The 25986-nt window shown below is 34.1% G+C and overlaps 2 protein-coding genes across 2 annotated transcripts; one reads left to right on the top strand and one right to left on the bottom strand.

Moving 5' to 3' along the window:
- The first annotated feature begins 11858 nt into the window (after positions 1-11858).
- LOC124933685 (short integuments 2, mitochondrial) lies at positions 11859-17484 on the top strand. Its single transcript, XM_047474127.1, has 8 exons — positions 11859-12107; positions 12185-12289; positions 12369-12446; positions 13863-14004; positions 14067-14137; positions 14229-14325; positions 16284-16498; positions 17075-17484. Exons 1-8 carry the CDS (start codon positions 11943-11945, stop codon positions 17312-17314), a joined length of 1113 nt encoding a protein of 370 aa, XP_047330083.1. The 5' UTR covers positions 11859-11942; the 3' UTR covers positions 17315-17484.
- A 665-nt stretch (positions 17485-18149) lies between these two features.
- Positions 18150-25986, bottom strand: LOC124933684 (transcription elongation factor SPT6 homolog). The gene is made up of 17 exons (XM_047474126.1): positions 25794-25986; positions 25612-25704; positions 25260-25380; positions 25085-25169; positions 24784-24934; positions 24525-24654; positions 24173-24440; positions 23887-24096; positions 23675-23794; positions 23193-23579; positions 23014-23124; positions 22128-22907; positions 21398-21539; positions 20097-21310; positions 19769-19978; positions 18963-19407; positions 18150-18836 (listed from the first exon to the last, which is right to left on the bottom strand). Exons 1-17 carry the CDS (start codon positions 25825-25827, stop codon positions 18406-18408), a joined length of 4932 nt encoding a protein of 1643 aa, XP_047330082.1. The 5' UTR covers positions 25828-25986; the 3' UTR covers positions 18150-18405.

Below are 25986 nucleotides of genomic sequence, written 5' to 3' on the forward strand. Positions count from 1 at the left end.
AGATTGGGTAAAGTAGTAGTTTCTTGGAAAACCAATAAACAAACAACAGTCTCACGATCATCTACAGAGGTCGAATATCATAGTCTTGCGAATACGGCATGTGAGATCTAATGAATATGTTATCTTCTAAATGACTTCGGAGTCAAAACAATATTTCCAGTCAGACTTTAGTGTGACAATCAAGTGGCGATCCACATCTCCGAGTATGAGACAAATTTAAAGCTGGAATTATTTCGTTGCAGCATATTCCGTCCAAGTCTTAGCTTGCTGATATTTTTACAAAAGCATTAGTGTCGTGACCCGTTTGATCACGATCTTGAACAGCTTTCTTGGGTAAGTGAATGTAATATCTTATATCCAGAATTGTGTAAGATGAGAATGGGTTGAAAAGAATAAGACAGAAAGTAAAGAAGATCTTGATAATAAAGAAGAAGAAAGAAGACGATATATTAGAAGAGATGAAAAGTATAATGTTCAAAGTCATATCCTTTACAGCCATTCAATGATAACATTTTGGTGGCCCACTTCTTGAAATGCTAGCAGAACTTCATTAGTAAATTCATCCCACGATTGAATCGTATGATCTAATAAGTAATCTGTGATCCAAATATCAGCTCGTCCCGTAAAAAAATATATAGCATAATTCACTTTTTCGTAATCCTCCATTATGAAATTTCCGAAGAATTGGTTTGCCCTTCGTACCCAACCCCTTGGATTTGTTCCATCAAACTTATCAAGATCGATTCTTGGATTTCTTAATGATAAATTCCCTATTGATTGTAACCCCATCCCTTTTGTTGTATGTGGATCGTATGTTGTTTTAACATAATTATTGTCTGACAGGTTTCCATTCGGTCGTCAGAAGATGCCGTCTCCTAGAGGTGTGTCTTTCCTTCTTGCGTTTGAAGAATTGGTCCCTTTTGCTCTTTCATCCGGTTGATTGGTAGATTTTGGTATTGATTCACAATTTGCTTTTAAATTCTCCAAAAACTGTGATTGCATTGTTTCCAGTCGTCTAGTCGCATCTTGTTGTTGTCATGCGATTTCTTGTTGGTGTCTTGCGGATTCTTGTTGCATGAACTCAAACTGTTTCGCGTTCTCTTGTTGTAGTAAAGTGAATTGAGAAATAATCTTTGATTCTGTTGTTCTTTGCTGTTCTTGAATTACTTGATGTATCTCTTCGACTTTGCTTGTGAAGGTTGCCTCTATATTGTTAATTCGCTCGCCTAATCTTTGAAAATTTTCTTCTGTAGCTTGTGATCTCGTCATATTAACAGCGGAAGTGTTGCCGAGGATAGATGGCTCTGATACCAATTGTCGTGACCCGTTTGATCACGATCTTGAACAACTTTCTTGGGTAAGTGAATGTAATATCTTATATCCAGAATTGTGTAAGATGAGAATGGGTTGAAAAGAATAAGACAAAAAGTAAAGAAGATTTTGATAATAAAGAAGAAGAAAGAAGACAATATATTAGAAGAGATGAAAAGTATAATGTTCAAAGTCATATCCTTTACAGCCATTCTATCCTTTATTTATACTAATATGTATTTTGATTATTATTACAGGAATTATTATTATTAAAAGCCCAATTAGCTTCTTTAAAGGCCCATTTATCTTTTGGCCTTTTAAGTGATATTAAATCTAAATGACCGTTTCTGTTTCTGAACAGGTGTCATTTACAGCTTCTAAATCGGTGATTCCCTTATTATTCTCCAAGATCTGAAGAGTTGCTGGACGGTCACGACAATTAGACTGCCATCCATTTTCAGAATAAAGGAACAAACTTAGTCTTCAAGGTGTCCATCTTGAGGAGGGGATATAAAAAAATATGTTAAGTTTGTTCTATATAATAAGTTAGGTTATATTTTAATACATTGTGTTATTCATATACCTAAATGTAAACAAAACATCCTTTAAAGATTGCTTTGTAATTATTATATTTTATTATTAAAAGATAAGGAGAGTTGATAATCCCCACGTTTCTTTTCATTTTTTCTCTCTACAAACCCTAGTTCAACATTCTCTCATCTTATTGATTCACCATTGTCACAAATCGTCAGGATTTTTTAATTACCCATAAATTTTCAAAGATCTGGGAAGTGGCCAATACTGAAAGAATTGGGTAATTCTTTCGGCATTACCTTTAAATATCAAAAGATTTAATTAAAATGTTTCGGTATTTAATCCCTTCAAATTTAATAATTAATCAGATTTAAGTCTGATTATATTTTATCCTTAAGAAACTAAACACAATCCTATATACTTGGAAATTAAGCAAAACTCCTACACATACAAACATAATTCATACACACACATTATAATTATAATTAAATAAATATTTTTACATCCTATTATAATCAAAAACAAACATATACTTGTAAATTCAATCACAATTCATATACTTGAATATTGACACACAATTTATATGCTTAGATAAAAACAAGATCCATATACTTAGAAATCAAAACATTACTTAGAAAATGGAAAAGAAATTAGTGAAAAAGGCCATTACCGAAAGATTTGAATCAAATCTTTCGGTATTTTGGGAGAAAATTGACAAATTTAGTCTATATCTCTCGGCATATCCCTTCTAGAAAAACTGAATTTTTTAATGTTTTTTAAGGGGCCAAAACCGGCAGATTTAGTCTAAATCTTTTGGTATATCCCCTCCAAAAAAACTCAAACACTTAGAAATTTTTTACTATTTTTTGAAGGGGCCAAAATCGACAGATTTAGTATAAATCTTTTGGCATTTCCCCTTTAGAAAACCCAAATACTTAGATTTATTTCTTTGTTTTTTAAGGGGCCAAAACGGACAGATTTAATATAAATCTTTCAGAATTTCCCCTAAAAAACTATTTTTTTGGAAGGATCCAAAGCCGATAGATATAGACTATATTTGTTGGGATTTCATGACAATACCGATAGATTAGTAGCACATGTCAGTATTAGGGATGACAGTGGGTACCCTACCCACCGGGTAGTGAAGTAATCATCCCCGAACATAACTTTCATTATACTACCCGACTCCGAACCTAATGGGTATCTATACTTCTATCCCCATCCCCTATTCATCGGGTACCCGATCCCCGACGGGTACCCCATTACCCAATTAAAAACTTATAAGATTATAAAGATTTAAGAAAAAAAACATAACTTTAATAATTTTAAAATTAGTAATATATAAATACTGTTAAAAATACAAATAAAACCATTACTTACATATATACATACTTATTCCGTAGATCTTGAGAAAAATAAATTAGAGTAGAGAAAATATAGAATATAATTGAAAAAAAGTTAGAGAATGAATATGAAGAATAATGAGATAATCAATATTTTGTTAATAAAATAAAAGTTGAAGATTTATATAGAGAAATATATTTTGGGGGAATATAATAAATTTAAAGTTGGTGTGTAGTGTATTTATGATGATGTTTGGAATAAGTGTGGATAAAACCAAATTAAATGATGTATATTTAATAATATTTGTAATGATGACAAATTTGAAAAGTCACACATTAAATTAATAAAAAAAATTAAAATTAATATATTCGGATATCGGGTTTGGGATTCACACACTCCCCATCCCCGATCTCGTACTCGACTAGGTACCTTCTTCCCCTCTCCATGCCCAACCCCAAACCCGATTTAAAATATCTGAACCGACCATCGGGTACTCATTGTCATCTCTAGTCGGTATATGTTCTCATTGACTAAAGATTTCTTCCTTTCGGTATGTATACCGTAAGATTTATATATTTGTCGGAAAAATCTTTCTGTAAAACCCCCAATTTTACTAGTATGAGTTTATTAGTCAAAATAAGTCCTAATCCAAATTTGAGAAATACAACTTAGTTAGAACCTTAGACGATCAATGATTTTAAATTAGTTATCATGAGGTTTAAATTTCGACTATAAAATAAGAATTATTCATTTTTTGCGTTTGGTTATTTATTTTGTATTGTTTTTAAAATTTAATTATTTCAAACAAAAATAAACGTACAAGGATCAATTTCAAACAAAAATAAATGTATAAAATACAATTACTAAAATGGTGTATGAAGAGATATTTTAAACTTAATTAAAAGGTATATATAACATTATATATAATTCGTATTTTTTTAAACGAATAGCATAAATATATAATCCTAATAATTCCACTTATATTATGTTATATGTTATTAATTTAATCTCTCTTTTATTTTATAAATTAAATAGTATAATTTACAATATTGTTTTCAATTTTCATAATACTCTTATAAATTTAATCTAATAAAACATGTCCTGATTAAATATATAATATATATACTAATTTTGATTCTAATATTCTAACAAATCAATAATATAGCTATTCTTAATAATGTTTTAATTACATTCTAATTTATTGATAATAACTATATTTTTTTTAGAACGCTGGGTTCCGCTGCTCCTATGGAGTGCGATTAATCCCCGCGGGTTAAGTACATAGCCCGCAAACATACTTAACCAATTAACCAGGCGCAGAAGTTGCCGCCTGACGGGCTCGAACCCGGGACCTCATGGAGGCCTGGGGGATATCCATCTCTTGTTGTCACTAGGCTAGAAGAGGGGATAATAACTATTTCTTTAACATATATAATGTTAGAGTTCTAACAAATTAATTATATAAGATATATATATATATAACAATCGATGGCACAATCGACACAATCGGCACGAACAACACGATTCGCGAAGTAAGTGACGCTAACCCTAAATCTCTTAGAATTGCATTGATAGCTTTTATGGACACATATTTCCTGGTTGCGAGCGTCGATTAGTTCTCTAATCTTGGGTGTTTTCGGAAGGTTGTCTTTCAAAGCGATTTAGTCGTTAAATCTTTAGGGTTTCTGAATTGCACTGTTTCTGCATTTACTCTGCTTTTATTACTGTGTTCTTCTCTTCAACAATGGGGAAAAGAACAAAAATAAGGCGAAAGAAATAAAAAATTTCGGGGAAATTGATACAAGCAAGAAAGTGATGGCTGAAACAAAGTAGAAACAGAGTTTTGAGAATGCTGAAATAGAATAGAAGAAAAACAAAAAAAACTCTCAGGAAAAAATTAAAATGACAAAGTGTTTAGGAATAAGTCAACAAGAATGGAAAAATGGAGGGTTGGATATAATGAAATGGCTAATCTCTATGGACTAAAAAATCAAATTACGAAATTACTGTTTCAAGCGAAGAAAACAGAAATTGTTCTTAGCAAGGAAAAAACTCAACAGTCCATAGCCCAACTTAATATTCACTATCTTCAGAACTGGAATTTACTCAAAAAAGAAAGATATGATAAGATAGTTAGCTGGTCTGTAGAGATAATGCGGAAGCTAATAAAGTACCAAAAAACCAAGACTTACACTATCAAAAGTATCCAGTTTGAAAGTAAATGAAGTCTAGAAGAAAAACACTAAATAAAAAGTTGAAACTCAGGTACAATACGAAGATAAAATTTACTTGGGGGATTTTAAACTAAAGGTTGAAATTATTAAATCTCCTTTTAAGTTTAAATTACCCCTTGAAGTTGAAGAGAAATGCATTAAATAGTGGGAATATGTAGTTGTTGGTAACTATATAGGAAAAAATTGTGTATCTTTCCTGGTCACTAAGGATGCTTTGCTAAAGCAATGGGAGCACATTGAACTGGAAAAGGTATATGCAAATATCAATGATCTTTATTTCCTGAAGTTCAAGCAGGGAACAAATCTGGAGAATATTCTGAAGTTGGGGCATACTTATGTTGGGTCAAATTGCATGAAGCTGGAGAGATGGTCTGAAGGAATGAACCTACGTAGCAAACCGAAAGAAATGACTCAAATTTGGTTCAAACTAAGGAACATTCTGGCTCATATGTACAATGCAGAAGCAATTAGTCATTTTGCTAGTCTACTAGGAAAACTATTGTATATGGACCCAATCACGAAAGAAAGAGAACATGTCACATATGTTAGGATAAACATTGAAGTTCACCCTAGAAGTACTCTACCAGCAAAAATGACAATTATTGACAGAAGAGGTAAGCCCACAGTCATGGATATTTCATATGAATGAAGGTCAAACAGTTGTGCATTTTGTAATACTTTTGAACATGTTAGTAATCAATGTAAAAAAACAATTGAAGGAACCAGCAGGAAATCTTGAAAGTTCAGAAATAGAAGGATAGCCTAAAAGTCCAAGAGCACAATGAGAAAGCCCAAGAAAATGAAATTGAAGAATCAGGAACTAGAAAGTATCTAGAGGAAACTAAAGATGAAGAAGCAGATGATGAAAATATTGAGGATTCAGAAGAAGGAGAAAATGAAAAATCAGAGGAAGGAGAAGATGAAGAATTAGATAAAGAAGAAGAATTAAAGGGTGAAAATGAAGAAGAATCAAGGAATGAAAGCACGGGAAAATTAGAAGATGGAAGTGATAGAAAAGTAGTGGAGGAAAGTGAAGAGGAAATTATGAAAGTAGATCGAAGCAACTCAGGCAAAGTTGAAGTCAATGAATGCGCATCTCACAAACAAACATCATCATATGCAACAGTTCAATCACCAATAGTAAAGCCTAGAGCCAAACATGTGAGGTTGCGACGTAAATATAATCGCTGAAATTTGAGGAATGCAAATTGGGTTTTGATGAATGTAAATTGGGATTTTAAAGCAGAGTAAGAGTAGTCAAAGAGGAAGTTCACAATAGAATCAGAATTTTAAAATTGTAGGTCTTGTATGCTTTTGTTGTTTGTTATTATAATCTTTGTTTGTTTGTTTGTTTCCAATCAGATACTTTAGAGTCGTTGTTTGTCATCCTTTAATCAAAGCTAAAGATTGTCTAACTTTGATTTTGACCCTCTCCCACTTTTGGGCTTTTTAATGAAATAGCGTTAAACTGTTTTCCAAAAAAAAAATATATATATATATATAATAGTAGGCCCTTAAGGTGAGTCCAACTGCAACCACTTGTGGTCTAAAACTATCTAATTAATGAACTATACTTCGTTAATTTTTTATAAATTTTAATGTGATATTATTATATATATTTTAAATACAAAATCTTTAATTCTTAGAAATTTAAAGTTTAGGCATTAGATTAAATACACATAAAGTCAATATTGATCTTGGGGGATTCATTGTACTCAATGAGTAAACTCAATTAGAAAATGAGAAGGATTGTGTTAGAATTAAGGTACATCATTCTAATCTACATAATTGTTACCCTAAATCTATTTGAGTTGATAACGGATACATGTATATAAAGTGTTGGTGTGGCCTAAACGTCCTATTGTCGTGTCTCCTTCACCAGGATCCTCTTCAACGTTAAATTCGCTTGTATCGGAGGCGTCGACTTCATTTGGACTAACAAGAGAGTCAATTATTACATTATTTTACGTCGATTAGATCTGTATGACTAGCCTTGTTGATGTTGAAAAACTAGTTATTAAAATGACAAATTCGGGGAGATTTAAAATGGTTAGGAGGGTGATTGAGGATGACGATGATAGATTAAATGATTCAATAGTTTCGCATAAGGATGAGATGGAGAAACTGTCTTCACACACCTCGGGTTACAATGATTCCCCGAATGTCAAAAAAATGGAGAATAGGCAAGTGACGGTATATCAAGAGGTGAGTTCATCAATTCTCCGTCCTATTTTAGATTTGTTATCCGAGAACGAAACGATTAACGGTGTAGAAAATAAATTATGGTCTCATGTAGAAAATATAATCCAAACCAATCCAAATTATGTTCTTGAATCACAAGTTTTCATTCATGACGTGTCTAATGAATAATTAGTGGTTTCTGAGCCAGATTATGATGTCAACGAGAATATCCAAGTAAAATTATCGACACATAATATTACGATAGATGAAAACAAATCCTTCATGAAGGAGGTCCTTGAATTAGAGACTGAAGTGTGGTTCAATGTTCTTGAGATTCCACCACTCTCGTATATTTTCCATAGGCCTTCATCAAAAAAGTACCAACATTGTCAACTGAAGAATTTAAATGACCTATTATAGAGTTATGAGCAAGTAGGAAAGCGTGTCTCAAAGTCGAGAAAGAGTTTTTCCGACTAGATTTTATCAATGATTAAAAAAAATTATTATTTGAAACGTTTATGGGTTAAATGATAGTGTGAAGAGAGATATCATTAAGTCACTAATGAGAACCCTTGGTAGTGACATATACAGTTTTAGTGAAGCTAAAATTCAGAAGATGATTAGTGGATTGTTAGAGATTTATGTAATTGATGGTTGTGTTGTTAAGAGGCTCCCTTGATTCTATCAAGATATTAGGTGAAATTTTTGTTACATGGAATGAAGACATGTATGAGAAAATGGATGTTAATTTAGGTAGATATTTAGTTAACCTTCAATTAAGAAATTAGGAGAATAATTTTCGATGGGTAATTTATGTGGTCTATGGACTGGTTCTTTCATAATTTAAGATAGAGCTCTTTAATGAGATGAATAATATGGCTAGTCTCTATGACTTACCTATTGTTTTTGTGGATGATATGAATGAGTTAGATTCCCGTTTAAAAGAAAAGGGTCAATAGGAATAGTTGCATAATGCTCGAGTTCTCAAGATAATTTAAGAACTTGAACTTATCGAGTTGCCTTTGGAAGGTGGTCAATTCACCTTTAGGATAGGTAATTGCAATGAGGGTCACGTTCATTCTCGTATCGACATATTTCTAATTAGTGAATCAATATTTCGAGGATTTTTTAATATATTTCAAAAGGTCCTTCCATTGAGTTGTTTAGATCATCGATCGATCTTGATGGAACACCAAAAAATAGAGAGAACATGTCTACCATTTAGATTCGAAAATAAATGGTTTATCAAAGAGGACTTTATATCGCATGTGCAAACATGGTGGGAAAATCAGTCATCGGTTGGTTCTCCGTCGAGTAATCTCTTTATGAACTTAAGGATTATGCGTAAGCTTCTCAAAAGTTAGTTCGTGAGAGATCATACTTTATTTTGTGCTAAAATCAATGACTTGTGTAATGAAATTAATGTCATTAACGAGGATGAGGAGATTCATGAACTTTCTGCTGAAGAGGTTAGTTCTCGAATTCACATTGCTAACAAATTACTCGATTTGTATAAGAAGGAAGAAATTAGGGCACACCAGTGAAGTAAAGCTACATGGCTAAGAGTCGGAGATAGAAACACCAAGTTTTTCTAGGATCTCTAACGCGCAAGAAAACTTAATGTGATTAATTTGATCTCGATCGAGGGGAAAGTTCATGCTAGTGAATCTGAAATCTCTATGAGTATTACCAAATTTTGTAAGAGTTTGTTTAAGGAGTCATTTAAGGTTATACCTAAATTGAATGATATAACTTTTGATTCAATTAGTACAATGCAAAAAGATATGTCGGAGACTCATTTTATGTTGGAAGAAGTTGAGGAGGCCATTAAGGGGTGTGGAAGTGATAAAGCACATAGATGCGACGAGTTTACTTTGACTATTTTTTTAAAATGTGTGACCTTCCATTAAGACTGTAATTATGGAAGCAATTGATCATTTTTATCGATTTTCATCATTTGATAAGAGTTGGAACTCTATTTTGATATTTCTCATTCGTAAAGTTCTAGGAACTATTGATGTGAAGAACCTTAGACCTATTAGTCTCGTTTCGTCTTTTTATAAGATTGTCACAAAATGTTTCGCTAACATGTTTTGGAGGATGTTAGAGATCATATCTAGTAATCAGATGACGTTCATAAAAGGTCGTCAAATCTTTGATACCGTATTAATAGTCAATGAATAGCATTGACTCAACTTGTTCAAGAGGTGAAAATGTGCTTTTATAAATTTAGACATCAAAAAAGTTTATAATCATGTCAATTGGGAGTTTTTATTTGTTGTAACGGACAAAATGGGAATGAGTGCAAAATAGATTAGTTGTATTAATTTTTGTCTTTCGACGGTTAAGTTTTATGTCACTAATGGAAGTTTCAGGGATTTTTCGAGAGCTCTAAAGGGATTAGACAGGGTGATCCACTCTCTCATTTTGTGATCTTCATTATTATGGAAGTTCTCACAACTCGGGACTCATTCGTGTAGTGAGTTGTGGGTTAAGAATATATCTGTTTACAATATCACATTTTCTTTTTGATGACACGTTCTACATGGTTCAGGTTACCTATAGAAATATAAACACCTTGAGGATATTTTATGGTTATTCGGTGATGTTCCGGTCTTCGTGTTAATCTTAATAAGTCATACATCTTTTTTTTCAAAATTTATTTCGAATAGAAGAATCATGAGGTTGGTAAATGTATTGGGTTTAGAATTTTTGGTTTTCCGTCAACATATCTTGGTATGTCATTAAATGCTAATTACGATCCAATGTCTCTTGGGACCCGATTATCACTAAAATGAAATGTAAACTGTCTAGATGGAAAAGTAAAATAATCTTAAAAGGGGATTGGTTAATCCTCATTAAAAGTGTGTTGTCATATATGCCTACATATATGATATCGTTATTCATTCTCCCCAAAAGTGTAGCGGTGAAAATGGAAAGAATAATGTGTAAATTTATATGGGGATTTTTTAACTCATCGTTATGTCATCTAGTTAGTTAAGATAAAGTTAAATGCTTTAAAGATTAATAAGGTCTATATATTCATGATCTTATTTATTTTAATAAGTCTCTTCTATCAAAATGGTATAGTAGATTTGTAATGAAGTCGAATAGTCTTTGGGCATTGATAATCAGATGTATGTACGATAATGATTGGTTTGATTGGTTCACAAAAATGTTTAATTATTCAGTAGGGTTTAGCATTTGGAGGAGAATTTATTCTATGTGGAAAAAAATCCGTGAACAGTCTAGATTCATTGTGGAGGATGGTTCTTTGATTAAATTTTGGGACAACATTTGGTGTAGTGTCAAAGTCTAGCTACGGTGTATCCTGAGTTTACTTCAATTGTTATATGTAGAAATGTCACAATTAAGGACATGTTTGATCATCAGTCTAGGGATTTTGCTAGCCGAATTAGATATAGAAGGAGATTAAACATTATGCAGATTTCGTCTCATAATAGAGTTTTACTTTTGGTAGAACGCAAGCAAGTGTCACCGTTTGAACTAGATGTTATGCATTTACAAGATATAGATAATTTTCATGTGGAGAATTGTTACAAATTGTTCGCTAAGATAATTCCATATCATTTTTGTTATGAAAAACTTTGAGAGTCCAAGATTCCATCCAAGATTTCGATGTTTGGATGTAGCGTTATTCATGGGAGAATTCTAATGAATGATATATGCATGAAAAGATGTTGTATTATGGCTAGTCGTATGTATCACGAACATGTTGAATCGGCAACTCACTTATTTTTGTATTGTCGATGGGTGACTAGTATTTGGAGTCTTTTGTGAAATATTTTTTAGATTTATTGGGTGATGTCCGAGTCTATAGGAAGTTTGGATTTATGTAGCTGATATGACATGTCTACATATTTGAGTTACCATCCCAATTGTTTTTTTGTTGGACTATTTGGTTGAAGAGAAATCACCATCAATGATCGTAATTGTCCAATGCGTATCATTCATAATACTATTATTATGACGTTTTTTGAAATTCGTTCAGAAAAAATAGTAGAGTGTATTGGAGAGTTATTCGTTATTCTCGAGAATTTACGAGCTTGAACTTATTGTGTACCGTTTTTTTTCTTTCAATGTCATGATTTGTTGGTGTGATTAAACGATTTTTTTCATTTTTAATACACATAAAGTATAATAGTGAAATTGAGTATCTTTATTAAGTTGAGGGGTAAAAGTAGATAGTTAAAAGTACACTATGAAACTCCAACAGGTCAGTGAAGAAGAAACACCTCTGACCAGTTGCGCCTCCCCTGTTAATGGCGTATATTCATGTATGAAAGATAATCTGAAAGAGAAAGAGAGATAAGCAAGATGAGAGGTTTGAAAAAGGTAATGAAGAAGGGTTTGGGAGAGATGAGTTTCAACATGGGCGGTGGAGTCATTAACTGGTTCCCAGGTCACATGGCCGCAGCCACCCGCGCTATCCGTGATCGTCTCAAGGTTTCTGATCTCGTTATCGAAGTCCGTGATGCCAGGGTCTCTCTCTTTCTCCCTATCTGTCAATATATGTTTACATTTTTTATGATTATTCTGACATACTTGTGTATTAACAGATACCACTTTCGTCTGCAAATGAAGATCTTCAATCTATGTTATCTGGAAAAAGACGCATTATTGCTCTCAATAAGAAAGATTTAGCTAACCCCAACATAATGCCTGTACTGTTTATCATTGATTGTGTATGATAGTAGATTATTCCTTTAATTTAATTTGTTTTGTTTTGTTTCACTTATGCAGAAATGGATTCGTCACTTTGAATCCTGTAATCAAGATTGCATCACCATTAATGCACATAGCACAAGTTCTGTTAATAAGGTTAGTCTCAATTTTGTGTACAATATCATTCATACAGAAGAGGTGATTTAAAAGAAAATGTTAAGAATGTTATATTACATAATTTGTATGATAACAATTGGTGAACGATTTGGATATATTATCCAAGTGGTTAACACTGTTCTGACCTTGGATAATAAGCCCATGAGCTTGGTCTTACTTCACCGTGTCGAGGTATGGGGCACCCTAATTGGATTGAATGAAATGACAGTTTTTGTTTTAAATCTGTAAAATCAGAATTTTGATCGTCACAATTGAACAGATAGAAAGCAGGTCCGGTTTGATTCCATGTGATACATAATTGCATAAATTTGATTTCTTGAACTGAATTTGTCTATTTTCTTACAAACATAGCATGATGAAGGGAGACACTCAAAATAGTGTATTGCATATATATATGTAATCAGTCAAAATGAGATCCGAGATTAATATCACAGGTTCCATTTTGAAGTTAATTTGGAATCATACTATCATCTTCCATAATTATTTAAAGCTTTACAATCATGGATGGGATCCCGAAAGTTCAATACAAGTCTAATATGCTCATCTAGATTCTATTTTTGAACATTTTTATTTCTAGATTAACAACAAAAACCTTTCCTCTCTAGTTTGTAATACTCGTGAACCAGAGGTGGACCAAGCGCCAATTTTCACTTTAAACCACCCATTATGCTTTTGGTGTATGATTGACATTATTGATACTATAAATGTTCAATTTCTTCTAGTCCCTAGTTATCGACCTTACTATTCTCCTTTTGTATTTAAGATAATATTTTTTTTGCTAAACAAGATTAAGATGACCTGTTTTGGGTCAAAGAAATAAAATTAACACAAGTCGGTGCAATGGGATGCTCCTAACATCTTTGTTATATGACATGTGATCGATACTCATACCATGTGGTATATATTATTATAGTTTGGATTTTAAAGTGTCTTTGTGTTTTAGTCTTGTAAGTTGTATGTCACATCTTAAAGCCTATACAAGTCATTGAGCCAAGTCGAAAACTATGTTTTTTTTATAGATAATTTGGAGTTGTATCTCAATACTAATGAGAAATGGCCAAATTTTAGTTGTATTAGATTTTTTTCTGTTTGATGAAAAGTTGTAGTTGGGTGAGATCATTAGCTTCATTTGACAAACGATATTGTAGCTTGATCATGCTCACAAACTTCTAAGAAGCAATAAGTTTCGTTTGGTATAAAAGTGTTGTTCAATTTTAAGTAGATCAAAGCTGAATTTTAAGCTGGTGGACAAACAAAGTTTGAGCTGGATGAGATCACAATATTTTACGTTTCTAATGTATTCATTCATCTTACTCATCATCCATGCGACCACTTATATATATATACATATATATTATTTATTTAACAGATTTTCTTTCATGTTTATTTGTGAAGCTTGTGGAACTCGTGGAGTTGAAACTAAAAGAAGTAATTTCACGAGAACCTACACTACTTGTCATGGTGGTTGGTGTTCCCAATGTTGGCAAATCAGCTTTGATCAACAATGTCCATAAGATTGCAGCTACTCGCTTTCCTGGTGAGATTATTGTAACCTTCAGTATAATTTTTAATCAGTTTGGGAATGAGATTTTTCTTCAGCGCAGGATAAGTTGAAACGAGCTACGGTTGGTCCACTCCCTGGTGTCACACAGGATATTGCAGGATATAAGGTCCTTTTTTCTTCTTTTAGAAACTTTTAATAAAAACGAGCTACAATTTTTAATATTATTCAGAATAGTAATGTGACTTGGTATTGACCAGATTGCTCATAAGCCTAGCATATATGTTCTGGACACACCAGGAGTGCTTGTTCCAAGTATCCCTGATATAGAGACTGGTTTAAAATTAGCTCTATCAGGTACCCCTTTATCTTTTATATCTATTATATATATATATATATATATATATATATATTCTTTCTGGATGATTGATGTTGGGAGGTCATTATTGAAAATGATCAAATGTGTTCTCATGTTGGGAAGTTGTTACAAAATCTTTAGTTGTTGTTGCAACATAATTATTTATTTATTTTTGCTAAGAATCTGTTGCAGTATATCCAAAATTTTGTTGAAAGGAGCTTTCTTAACAAAATCAATCAAATCTTACTTGAAGTGTGAATCTATTTGTCAAATTTTGAAGTGTTTTAAATTTTCTTCGCTGATAATAGGATGAAATGTGTTTATGATCAAATTGGCATCACTGTGTTTTTTCTAAAGGATAAACTTTATTAAAGCTACAGTAAACATAAAAGTTGCGTCGAGTATAAAAATGATTACATGCAAGTACATGACATAAATCGATTACAGTTTATACGGAAAAAAAAAATAGTTGATATAAAAAATTGTGAACCTTAAGGCTGTGTCGTTTGGATGAGGGGAATTGGAGTTAGAATTTTAATTCCAATTCTGTAAGAATTTACATTGAATTACTATTATATTCCTATGTTTGCAAAAATCTTAAAATTGTTATTATTAGCTTTGTTTGATTTTCTTTTTTCTTACTTAATTTAAGTGGGATTCAAACTAAAAAATATATACTTGTTTTAATTCCATAAGAATTCAAATGCTAAATCCAATTCCTTATTTTATGTCCTTTAACAAACAATATAATTGGAATTTCCCTCTCCAATTCCAATGCCATTACCAAATCACCTCTAACCAAACATACCCTAAGGTAACTCTCACACACGATTCAAATCACGGAACAAAAGAAAATCCAAATCCAGAATCTGCAAATCAAGTTGCTGAAAATCTCATAAGCAATGTGCTTATCAAGAAAACCTCAAGATGGATTATTGTTTATATACCACTCCAAATTCTCCAATATGTCGTTCTTTGTCCTCGGATTTTGTCCTTTGTTTTTCACTCTTTTGAAATCTCGTGCTTATTGAGGGTGACTTTGATTATCTTCTTGCCTGCCAAACATTCATCATCTATGTCTCTAATACCTAGAAATGACACGTTGCTTCTTTCGGGAATAAAACTCTCATTGTTTTGAAGTTGGTCCTCAATAGTTTATCCTTATCCTTCACTAGAAGTTCTTCATCTCCAATCATTTGCAAATGAGTAACGAAGACAGCATTGTTAAAATTGACGGTTGTGCAAATCTGAATATTGCCAGCCTGTGAAAACTCCTTTGTCATATATGATGTGGTTCATATCATTCCTTTCTTAGAGATAATAACAATCTAACTCCTCTTTGACACCCCTTTATTACTGTATAACTTGACAAAAGAGTTTCTTGATAGCCTATTTGTAAACTAGTATTTTGTCACAATATTAGTCATAATTATGATCTCAGTTAAAAATTACTAGGTTAAAATTCAAAATGTTTTTTTTTTCATTTGTTATAAGATTTATTCTCGATCATAATAAGATTCTTTTTTAGATCATGATCTATATTAAAGTGTGATTTTTGTTGCTTCATTTAGGATACATTTCATTTTCCAGAACATGATCTAAATTACAGTATTTTTTACTTCATTTGTATAAAAATTTTCTTCTCGATCATGATCACATTATTCTTTAGATAATTTTTTGATTTTTGACAAGCATAACAAATGCAGACTTTTCTGTATCACGATTAAACATTAAAATTTCCGATACCAAAACAGACCACTATAATAATAATAATAATGTATCAATTTAGTTGGGACAAAAAATGTACCCATATCACACAAATGTCTAAAACAAGAGGAATAGAGATTAGTTAATTTGGGATTAAATGTATTCTTATAATTACTGCTATTTATGGTTTTTTCTTCTTTGCGTTTGCAAATTGATGTTTTTTCAAATTATATAAGTAAATGACATGCAGGGTCAGTAAAGGATTCCGTGGTAGGGGAAGAGCGGATTGCCCAGTACTTGCTAGCATTATTGAATACCCGAGGCACCCCTCTTCACTGGAGGAATATGGGTAGAAGATTACAGAAAAGTCCTAAAGAGGAAACTGCGAAACCCAAGTATAATGTAAAAGATCTTCTGAAACCCCAGAGAAAGCCCTTGGATCAAACAGATGTCTACTATGTTGAGGTATTCACATATATTTCTTTAAACTCAAAATTTGACATGAAGCTCACTATAAAAAAAACTTTCTTTAATAAAAAATTGACATGAAAAGAGTAAGTTTTTCCTTTATATGAAATATCAGTAATAGTATAGGGGTATTATGGTAATTAATAGAGTAAGTTAGTAGGTTAGTGGCTTAAAAATAGTTAGAATATGTATGGAAGCAATGATAACTATCTAATAAATTGAAATCAAACTTTATTTACTCATCATCGAGTTAAAAAAGTCATATATGACATGGATTGATAAAATTGAAAATATACCAATAAAACTAAAAATACTAAGATTGAGTTTGCTTACATTTAAGCAACAATGCATTAATATGATTTCTGAATAGATATTGACTGTTAAGATTATTACCCACCTTGGGTAGCTGAGTGACAAGAGACTTGAACTAAGAGATTATTACCCAAAAAAAAGAAAAGTGTTAAGATTATTTAAATGTACAATAGTAGAATTTGAAAGATGTACTAGGTTATGAGAAAATCATCAATACTTATTCCTACTTTATTGATATGAAATCTTAAACTTGGGCAACAGGATATTGTAATGAAAGTACAGAACACGCTGAACACTACTCTCTCGGAATTTGACGGTGATTTGGATAATGAAGCAGATTTAGAGATCCTCATTGAGCGGCAGTTTGAAGAACTTCAGTCTTCACTGAAAATAGGACCTCAGAGAACAGCATCAGAAGCTCGCACTATGGTAGCAAAGAAGCTCATTACTCTCTTTAGGTCCGGTAAACTTGGCCCTTTTATCTTAGATGATGTGCCCTGAAGCTTAGGTTTCTTCTAACAAACATAGATGATAGCCAATGTATGTGAGCTTGTTGGGTTCTCGAGATGGATCAAAACTTTTGTATGGGTTTCAAGATTTGGTCTCAGTTTGAATTTTGTAAAAGTTGCTTTGTTTATTCATAATTTACAAAATTGAGATGTGAATTTGCATTTTCTTTTGTTTAGTTAAGTGAATGCTAGTAGGGATCTCAGATAATACAAGATGGCAAAAGCACACAAATTCCCTTCCTTTTTTGCATCAAGTCGATGAATACAAAATATGAACAAAATTAAGTGGTTAAGACTGTTTTCTAGCCTTCCATAATGTTATGTGCTTATAAAAAGTAACACACCTAATGTATTTAACCTCTAGAGAAAACTAGGTTATTATTAAATGGAATATTTAACTATCAAGTTTGGTTTATTTTATGTTTATTCTTGGCAAAAAAAATATAGAAAAGAAAAAAGCATCATTAATAAAGAATTGAAATATTTAAAACCCAAATTGTAGAATTCAAAAGGCAAGTTAATCTACTGCAGCCTTGGCAACAATTAATGTAAAATGAAGAAATGATGTGTAATTGTAATAAAAGTATTAAAAATGAAAAATAACAATGTTAAAAGTTGTTCAAATTGAAACTGAAGTATAAATCTATTTATAAAAGCAGTTTTTTTTTAATTAAAAGTGCAAATTCAAATTGAGAATGAACTCCAATAAGAAAAGTGTGACAAATACATGATATGTCTCAAGTCTCAACTAAGGTCAAAACTAAGATTTTCTTCTAACACATTTAATGATGACACTAAAAAGGAAGGAAAACAAAAACTAAGAAACCAATAGAGAAGATAACATATTTGAAAACGAAACAATTTTCCACAAAGCGCCTTATTCTTTAGAACGCATTGCATATAAAATTTCTAGTCGTGCCGGTTTTTCTGTCGAAACAAAAAACAAACATTCAAAAGGATCGCCATAAAAGGACATATTTCATTCATAAACATATTGTAAAGATAGGAAATGCTACATATATTAAAGGAGACTGATAGTCGACAAAAAACAAAACAAAAAAACCCTAGAACATCACCAAACCACTACTGCCCCCAGCCTCCTTCAGTGTTACCTCCTCCACTACTACCACCACCTCCCCAACCACCCGATTCCTTCTCGGGAGACTTCTGAGCTTTGGAACCGCCACTGCCCCAACCTCCACCACTACTCCAACCGCCTCCTCCACTGTCACCACCACCGCCGCCACCACCGCCACTGCTCCAACCACCACCACCGCCGTCACCACCTCCGCCACTGCTCCAACCTCCTCCACCGCCACTGCTCCAACCGCCTCCGCCGCCACCACCACCATCATCACCGCCATCCTTGCTGGTGCTACCCCATTTCTTTGAACCATAATCGGATGATGAATTCTGTCTATCATTATTTCCTCTGCCTCGTCCACGTCCTCTTCCTCTTGGCGCTCCGCTAGGATGCCCATCCCGTCGATTTCCACCATTTCTGTCGCCTCTCCCTGTTTATTTTACACAACACAGCCCATGATAATATTTATTAGCTTAATAACCAATCGACAAGATAATTTTGATTTGTCTGAGAAAGTGCATGAGGGTGATATACTAAGGTTAATTGGTTCATTTACCTCCTCGGGAACTCCTATCACGATCGTTATTAGATGAACCACCGCCACCCCAACCGTCACCCCCAGATGCAGGGCTTCGCATAGGCACCATTGCTGCAACGGATCGAATTGAAGGTGTGGAATCAGGTGGAGGATCATCAATATGCTTCTGGAAATATGCTACAAGACGGTCTATATCCTCAAATAACCGTTTACGGAACTTGAATCCTTTCGGGTAGAGACCAATATACTCATGGTGTGGATTTGAAGTCCTCACGTAAGAAAGAATAAAAGTTCCGGGATGTTCATGGGATATGCCGAATGAATAAACAATCCGCATTGGATTCTCTGATTTTTCAATTTTTAATTGTTCGTCAACTTCTGATTTATTTCCCTTCTTGAACTTTCGATAACTTAGCATTGTCTTTAAATGGGCAACCAAGGGGTCGACATACCGGTCCATTACCTGCATGAATGGTAAAATTATCCATTATAATACACAAGTTATTGGCACAAACATTTTTGTCTTCGGTGGCCAAAATTAGGGTTAAAGCTGTTGACCTAATCAAAAGATATGTAATAGGATTCAAATATACATCAGTAATAATACATATTTATATGGAGAGGATCATGAAAAGGGGACTGGCCATAAAACAATAATTTAAGAATATAAGCCACCAAGGGGAAGATTGATAGGGGTTGTAAAGGGCATTTTAGGGATCTTGTAATTGCTGTTTTCGTTGAGCATATGCAGGTTATTCCAGACAAATAATTCTGGAATAATGATGATTCATAAAAAAATTAAGCCAGCAAAGGGAAAAACAAACCTCATCTAAATCCTCGAAGGTGTCGTCCCCTATTTTCAATGTTTTACCAATGCGTAGTAAGCTTGTTATATCCTTGTGTTCCTTTCCACCTTCAATTATGTCCTTGTGAGCATAGACACCATCATAGACCTTGAGAGTTAATGTCAAATATGATGGCCCACGTGAACTTGGACGAACAATGGCTTCACCTGGTTCTTTCTCAGATAAGAGCTGCAAAACCACACAAAAATAAAACTACTTCACACACAAAATAAACCTTGATCACATTTTGATCCACAACCAATTTTTTTAACATCTCATCGCAAAGCAATAGTCTCAGGTTACCAACCTCCATAGCCTCGTCAGCAGTCATATTTTGGAAGCGGGGATGAACAATCATCCGTGACTTGAAATGCTTCTTTGCTACCTCCTTACCTTTACGAGCTTTCTCTTGCTCATTATTATGTATACCACTTGAATCTTCAATGTAATAAGGATCCATGACCTTATTCTGATTCTCATACCGGTTACCACCCCTCATATCACCTTCTTTACAAGTGATGTAAACCTGATACCTGTTCTTTTGAATGGATTTAACCTTGCAAGTTAGAATATCACCCTCATGCACTTTCTCAGACAAATCAGAATTATCCCTCCAATCATCAGAATAATCCTCCTTTGTAAGAACGGCAGTTAATCCTGATTCAAGTGAACAGATTGCTCTTTGGGGCATTACCCTACGAACTGTAACCTGAAGAACCCGTCCTTCAGCAAGGGTATCTTCTGTCTCACCGGATATCATATTAAATTCCTCATCCTGATTCGGTTCAACATACTGTGGACGCCAATCCTGAAAACCCTGTATTAACTCTAATCTTATATTGTTCAGAGTTTCTCTTTTATCCATCAGCAGCACCTTATCGTCTGCGTCTGCATGCTCATCAACACTTTGTGCATATGCAGTAACATCAAGTGATTTTAATTTACCAGGTTTATCCCTCACATGCTCTATTGCCATTTCAAGTACATCGTCATCGTCATTATGCTCATCATTAAACTGCTTAATATAAAGATCTTTGGCCAATTGCTGTGCTAGAACATAAGATTCAGGATGTATTCTAGTATCGTCCAACAAATCGATGAACTGACTGCTGCTGGCAGCTATACCACTTCGCCGGACACGCAAGAACCCCACTGCATTAATAAACACCTTTTTCCCAAGGCCATGAACAGTCAATAAATCCTTACGTGAAAAGATTGATCCGGCTCTTACTAAGGAACGCTGAAGAGATGCTGCCTTTCGAGGACCAAGGCCAGATATAAACTGCAAAGGTGCAAATAACCATTCATGGGCAGTTGCCAAATTAATGTCGAGTCCCACTTGATTAGTGACATCAACCATTATTTGTTCGACCATACAATACTTCTCATCAGGGGTCAGAAAGCTTTCCAAGGGACTCAGCTTCCAGGAAAGGATCTCCCTTTCTGGCCCACATAATGTTGAAACCATAGCAGGCGGATTCTGACTGAAGCGCCCAAGAGCCACAGCTCGTCTCACTATGGCTGGAAAACAGACAAAAATTGTTTATATCTTTTTGTGGAAGAGAGATAAAAAAAGAAAAATATGAAAATAAAATATAAAATCATTACCAGTGTGTCCAGGGAGCTGGTCTGAGGAAATGCGAGAGTTTTCATAAAGATGAGGGAGAGATTCATCACCAAATACAATTCTCAAATTTTCAAATTCATGGCTGACATCCCTAGGGTTTTCCTCAACCATCTTGAATATGATCTGAGATAAAGCACAAAGAAGAAAGAATATTAAATCATATTTCAGTGACTACTTCAATACCATAGGTAAAATATGTCATTAGATCAATGCTTAAGTCAAGAATACCATATTCAAACCCACAAAAGTAAGGATAAAAATAAAAGACTTCACATGTACTCGACTAGGGGACATTAAACTGAAAAAGGGGTACCTTAAAATATAATGTAGTTATTATGAACTCAGAAATAGCTATTACTTCAATAATATTGTCAACTGAACCAAGTTGATGCAAATATCAAAATGCGAGTAAATGGAAGTATGAAAGAGCATGAAAGAAAGAAAACGATGTGCATGCATTATAGTTGACAATAAGTGTTATGCCTAACTCAAACTTGCAAGTAAAAAAGTGTTATGCATTTAAGCACTCAACAAGGTTGATATTTTATAAGCTGTTATGACTAGAAGTAGAGGATGTCAGTTATAACAGCTATCAAGTAATAAGTAATGCAGGCTACAGAAATGGTTAGCTATTACCCTAAATATGTCTGGCAACTTATAATAAGTAAAAATAAATCAATTGTAAAAGAAAATAGAGTGAAGTTCATGTACATCATAAATATCTGCCTTCAGCCGAGTGCAAGACAGATTCACAGCTCCGAGAACAACAACATCAGGTTGGTGGTCTTGCATGAACTTCAGAAGGGATTGTTGATCATTCTTCTTACGTTGTTGGTCATTAACATGTTGATTACGACTACTTAAATAACCAGCTTCCAATTTATCTACAATCTCTCCAGAAGAATCAAGCATCACAAAAGTCGTGACAGGCTTCCCAGGGCCCCAACAACAAGCCATAACCCTAGGAGCAGTTTCTTCATCCAAGCTAACATCAACTTCTTTGCGCTGAAACGGTGCCATGGATACTTTTCCCCACAATAGCCTCCCATAGTCCATTAGTAACCAGTTTTTTGCCCTACTGGTCAACAATGCCCTTGCTTCCTTTTCCATTGAAGGCAGAATGAATCCAGAAAAGGCATCATGCAAGATCAACTTTCTCTGTTCATTCCACAACTGAGCAGATTTGCTCACACTATCACTGAGGTAATACTCGTTAGCATCAGCCATCAACTTATTTAGCATGGGTTCAGGTAACTTAATTGTAACCTGAAGAAGCTTCTCCTCTTCTGCCTTCTGTATAAGGAGCCATTGTGCATCATGAAACATGGCCAATGGCTTATCCTTCAGCCATTTCACACCAGCAAACTGATGAAAGGGATCTATAGCAGCATTACCATCAGATGTTGGAGATGTTGAAACAACAGCATTATCCATAAAATAGCTGCGGACATGCCTTCTAACACATGGTTCACAACTAATCTCAACAGCTGCCTGAAACAGATAAAATAGCCAATATAAAATAAAAGTGGTTCACAAGACTTGTGATAAATTTACAGAAGTCAATCGTCAATTAAGGTTTTCTTGCCCCAAATCTTACCATGTGCCTTGCACCTTTGAGCACATTCTGAGGTGATTCAAACATTACACAAGTGAAATTTGAAGCCATCTCCTCTGGAGATTCTTTGGCATCCTCCAATTCCTCCATTCTCTGTCAAATAAATGTCTAAGGGTTATTATCCTTGCAGGAAAAAATAATAGTCATTAATATAAACTTACCATTTGTTCCAATGATATAAGCAAACCAAATTGCTCAGAGCTATACCCAAACTTGTTCGCCACCTCCCAAAGACCAGCCTTATTACAAATACTATATTGTGATTTCCTTTTGGGCCTCTTAAATTGTCCTTCATCCAACCCAGCCTCGCCTGGTGGGAAGTGTAGATTAAATTTTGCATCTACATCATCGACCTCTCTTTCTGACTCAGCAGCCTTCAGAGATTTAATAACTGATTCAAATAGTTTCTTATTCAAATTCAGTCTTGTCTCATCATATACCCTACGGGACTCTTCCTCGTAACGCTTCTTATAATATGACTGCAGAGCACTCTTTCTCTTTTGAAGAAGCAACCATTTTCTATCGAAGTCCTGGATAATCCAAAGCACCTGTGAAAGAACAAAAGAAAGGAGAATAACTACTTACATTACTTGCAAATATAAGGCACACTTCAAAGCATGACAAACAAAAACCACAACCCAACCTTGTGCCACCGTAGGGAGGGACTTCTATCAGATAAATTTTCAGTACCAGAAGCCTGTTCTTCTGGGTCTTTCAATAGGCTCGGGCAATCTTCCTTCCTATACATGGCAATGAATGGGACCTAGGAAACAGAACATATGAAGAGTTCAGCAGAAAAAAAGAGTAAAAGTTTCTCAAATGAGATGGTACCAATAAGTGCATATCAGCTCTTACATCTAGCTTTTCCACATGCATTAACACCAAAAATTTCAAAATGTCACTCTTGCTAATGGAGAGTTCTTGCTCCACTAGAGGTGTTTCAGCATTTCTATTCGTAAACAAAGATAGCATATTGGCTACGAGCTGATTATATATCCAATTACTCTCTTCCTCTACTTTCCTCATATCTTCTGTTGGGGGAGGACCTGTACTTTCTTCAAGAATCTACCACAAGAATATGTAACAAAATTAATAAACCATTGTACACGCATACCACAAGATATAAATTTGTACACCAAACCTGCATTCTTTCTGGTATATCTATTTCACGAATCATATCATCTTTCCCAGTCATATACTTCTCAGAAAGAATGATTGGCTCAAATTCGTCTTCAAGCCTCCTTTCCCTCTGCTCACCAAATTCATCAAACTTTCCTGACTTAGATATCCCTTTCTTACGAAGCCTCAAGAGTTCATCAACATCACCAAATATATCATGAGCCTCCTGCAATGCTGATGATGAAACTCCTGGCGCCTGCCTAGACTTCTTTCGGTTGAGTTTCTTCCGCCTATGTCAAAATTGAAAATGAATATTGAAAAATGTTTTTATATTGCAACCGCATAAAATACAGTTCGAGAAAAGAAGCAAGTACCTCACTGGAGCTCCATGTTCATCAACTTCCTCTTCTTCAACAATAAAATCAGCCATTTCATCATCTTCACCAATATCCCCATCCTCTTCTTCTTCTAGAGGTTCCTCAGCAAGATCCTCAAGAGGTTGTCCTACAACAAAACAAAGCGTTCCCAAACAAACCATGAGCTATATGAACTCGAAGACAAGGAAATAATTTTCAAAAAGTTCCATTGATGATTTAAAAGTGGAAAAGAATCGTGGAAAAACAAAAGGATTACCCTCATCATCTCCAAATAAGCTCCTTTTAAGCTTCTCTTCTGCAGTGCGCCCACCCTTTCTACCTCCATCAAATTCTTCCTCATCAGAAAATCCAGAGTGTTCTTCAGTTCCCCTCTGTGCTTTTTTCAGCCTTTTGAACTTCGTACTTCCCTTAAGATTGATCAGACATTTAACAATTTTAGTTAGAAGCATAGTGTAGTAGCGCTATTAAAGTGACACCATAACATTCCTTAAGTTACATATAAAGGAACCAACTAGATATGTCCATGCAAATATTTAAATGAACGAAAACACACTCACTAGTTTAGGACGATTAAAGCCTGTGATATTGTTGTCTTCAAGAAGATCATAGTCATCTTCATCAAGAACATAACTCTCCGATTCCCTGAAACATCATGCAACCCACAACAATGAACAAGATATATTCACATAAACAAATTCACTGCAGAAATAAACCTATCCCCATGGCTTTTACCGCTTTTTTCTTTTCTTCTTCTTTTTCCTTTCATCATCACTATCTGCCTTCTCCTCCTCCTCTTCTTCATCAATATCATCAACAATAAACCCATCGTTTTCATATTCATCTTGGCCTTCCTCTGCATAGAAGCCCATTTACTATACATTATACACATAACCTAATCTTTATGAGCTAAGCCTAATTGAGTGGCTAAGAGGAATCAATTTCATTCTCGAAATATGACATTTTACATAAAACCTAGAAATCGCTAAACCTTTACACAATCCAACGTTCATAGAACCCAATAATTTTGTCAAATAATGAAATAAAGCTTTAATTAGAGAAAATTATCAAGTTTTCAAGCTCTAACCATCATCTTCGTCTTCATCTTCTTCCTGGCCATCTCCGTCTACTGCATCTCCCTCAACAGGTTCCCTCTCGTCTTCTTCGACTTCGACATCATCTGCAAAATTGAAGACAACAGAAAGAAGTTACACTTCCAAACAATCATAAAGAGAAATATAAAAGGTCATTTCTAGGTTTATCCCTCACCATCGTCGTCCGAAACTATACCACGTCCAGCCATTTTTATATCAGGAAACAAGATGAGTTTTCACAGACAGGGATTCAGCGCCTCTATCGGAACCCTAAGTCGGGATCGGAGAATGTTGAGTCGCCGGAGAATATTGGATTTTCGCCGGAGCTTTTCTGATGCCGTTGTTTGGCCACCCCGGGGGTTTGTCTG

The sequence above is a fragment of the Impatiens glandulifera genome, chromosome 4 (genome assembly GCF_907164915.1).
Source record: "Impatiens glandulifera chromosome 4, dImpGla2.1, whole genome shotgun sequence".
NCBI lineage: Eukaryota > Viridiplantae > Streptophyta > Magnoliopsida > Ericales > Balsaminaceae > Impatiens > Impatiens glandulifera.

Excerpts from the sequence above, each read along its gene's own strand:
- LOC124933685 (XM_047474127.1), top strand. The coding sequence starts at position 11,943 with ATGAGAGGTTTGAAAAAGGTAATGAAGAAGGGTTTGGGAGAGATGAGT. Across the intron at positions 12,108-12,184 it reads TCGAAGTCCGTGATGCCAGG|ATACCACTTTCGTCTGCAAA; the intron begins GTCTCTCTCTTT and ends GTGTATTAACAG. Across the intron at positions 14,005-14,066 it reads TGCAGCTACTCGCTTTCCTG|CGCAGGATAAGTTGAAACGA; the intron begins GTGAGATTATTG and ends ATTTTTCTTCAG.
- LOC124933684 (XM_047474126.1), bottom strand. The coding sequence starts at position 25,827 with ATGGCTGGACGTGGTATAGTTTCGGACGACGATG. Across the intron at positions 24,097-24,172 it reads ATATACCAGAAAGAATGCAG|ATTCTTGAAGAAAGTACAGG; the intron begins GTTTGGTGTACA and ends TTCTTGTGGTAG. Across the intron at positions 22,908-23,013 it reads TCAAAGGTGCAAGGCACATG|GCAGCTGTTGAGATTAGTTG; the intron begins GTAAGATTTGGG and ends TATCTGTTTCAG.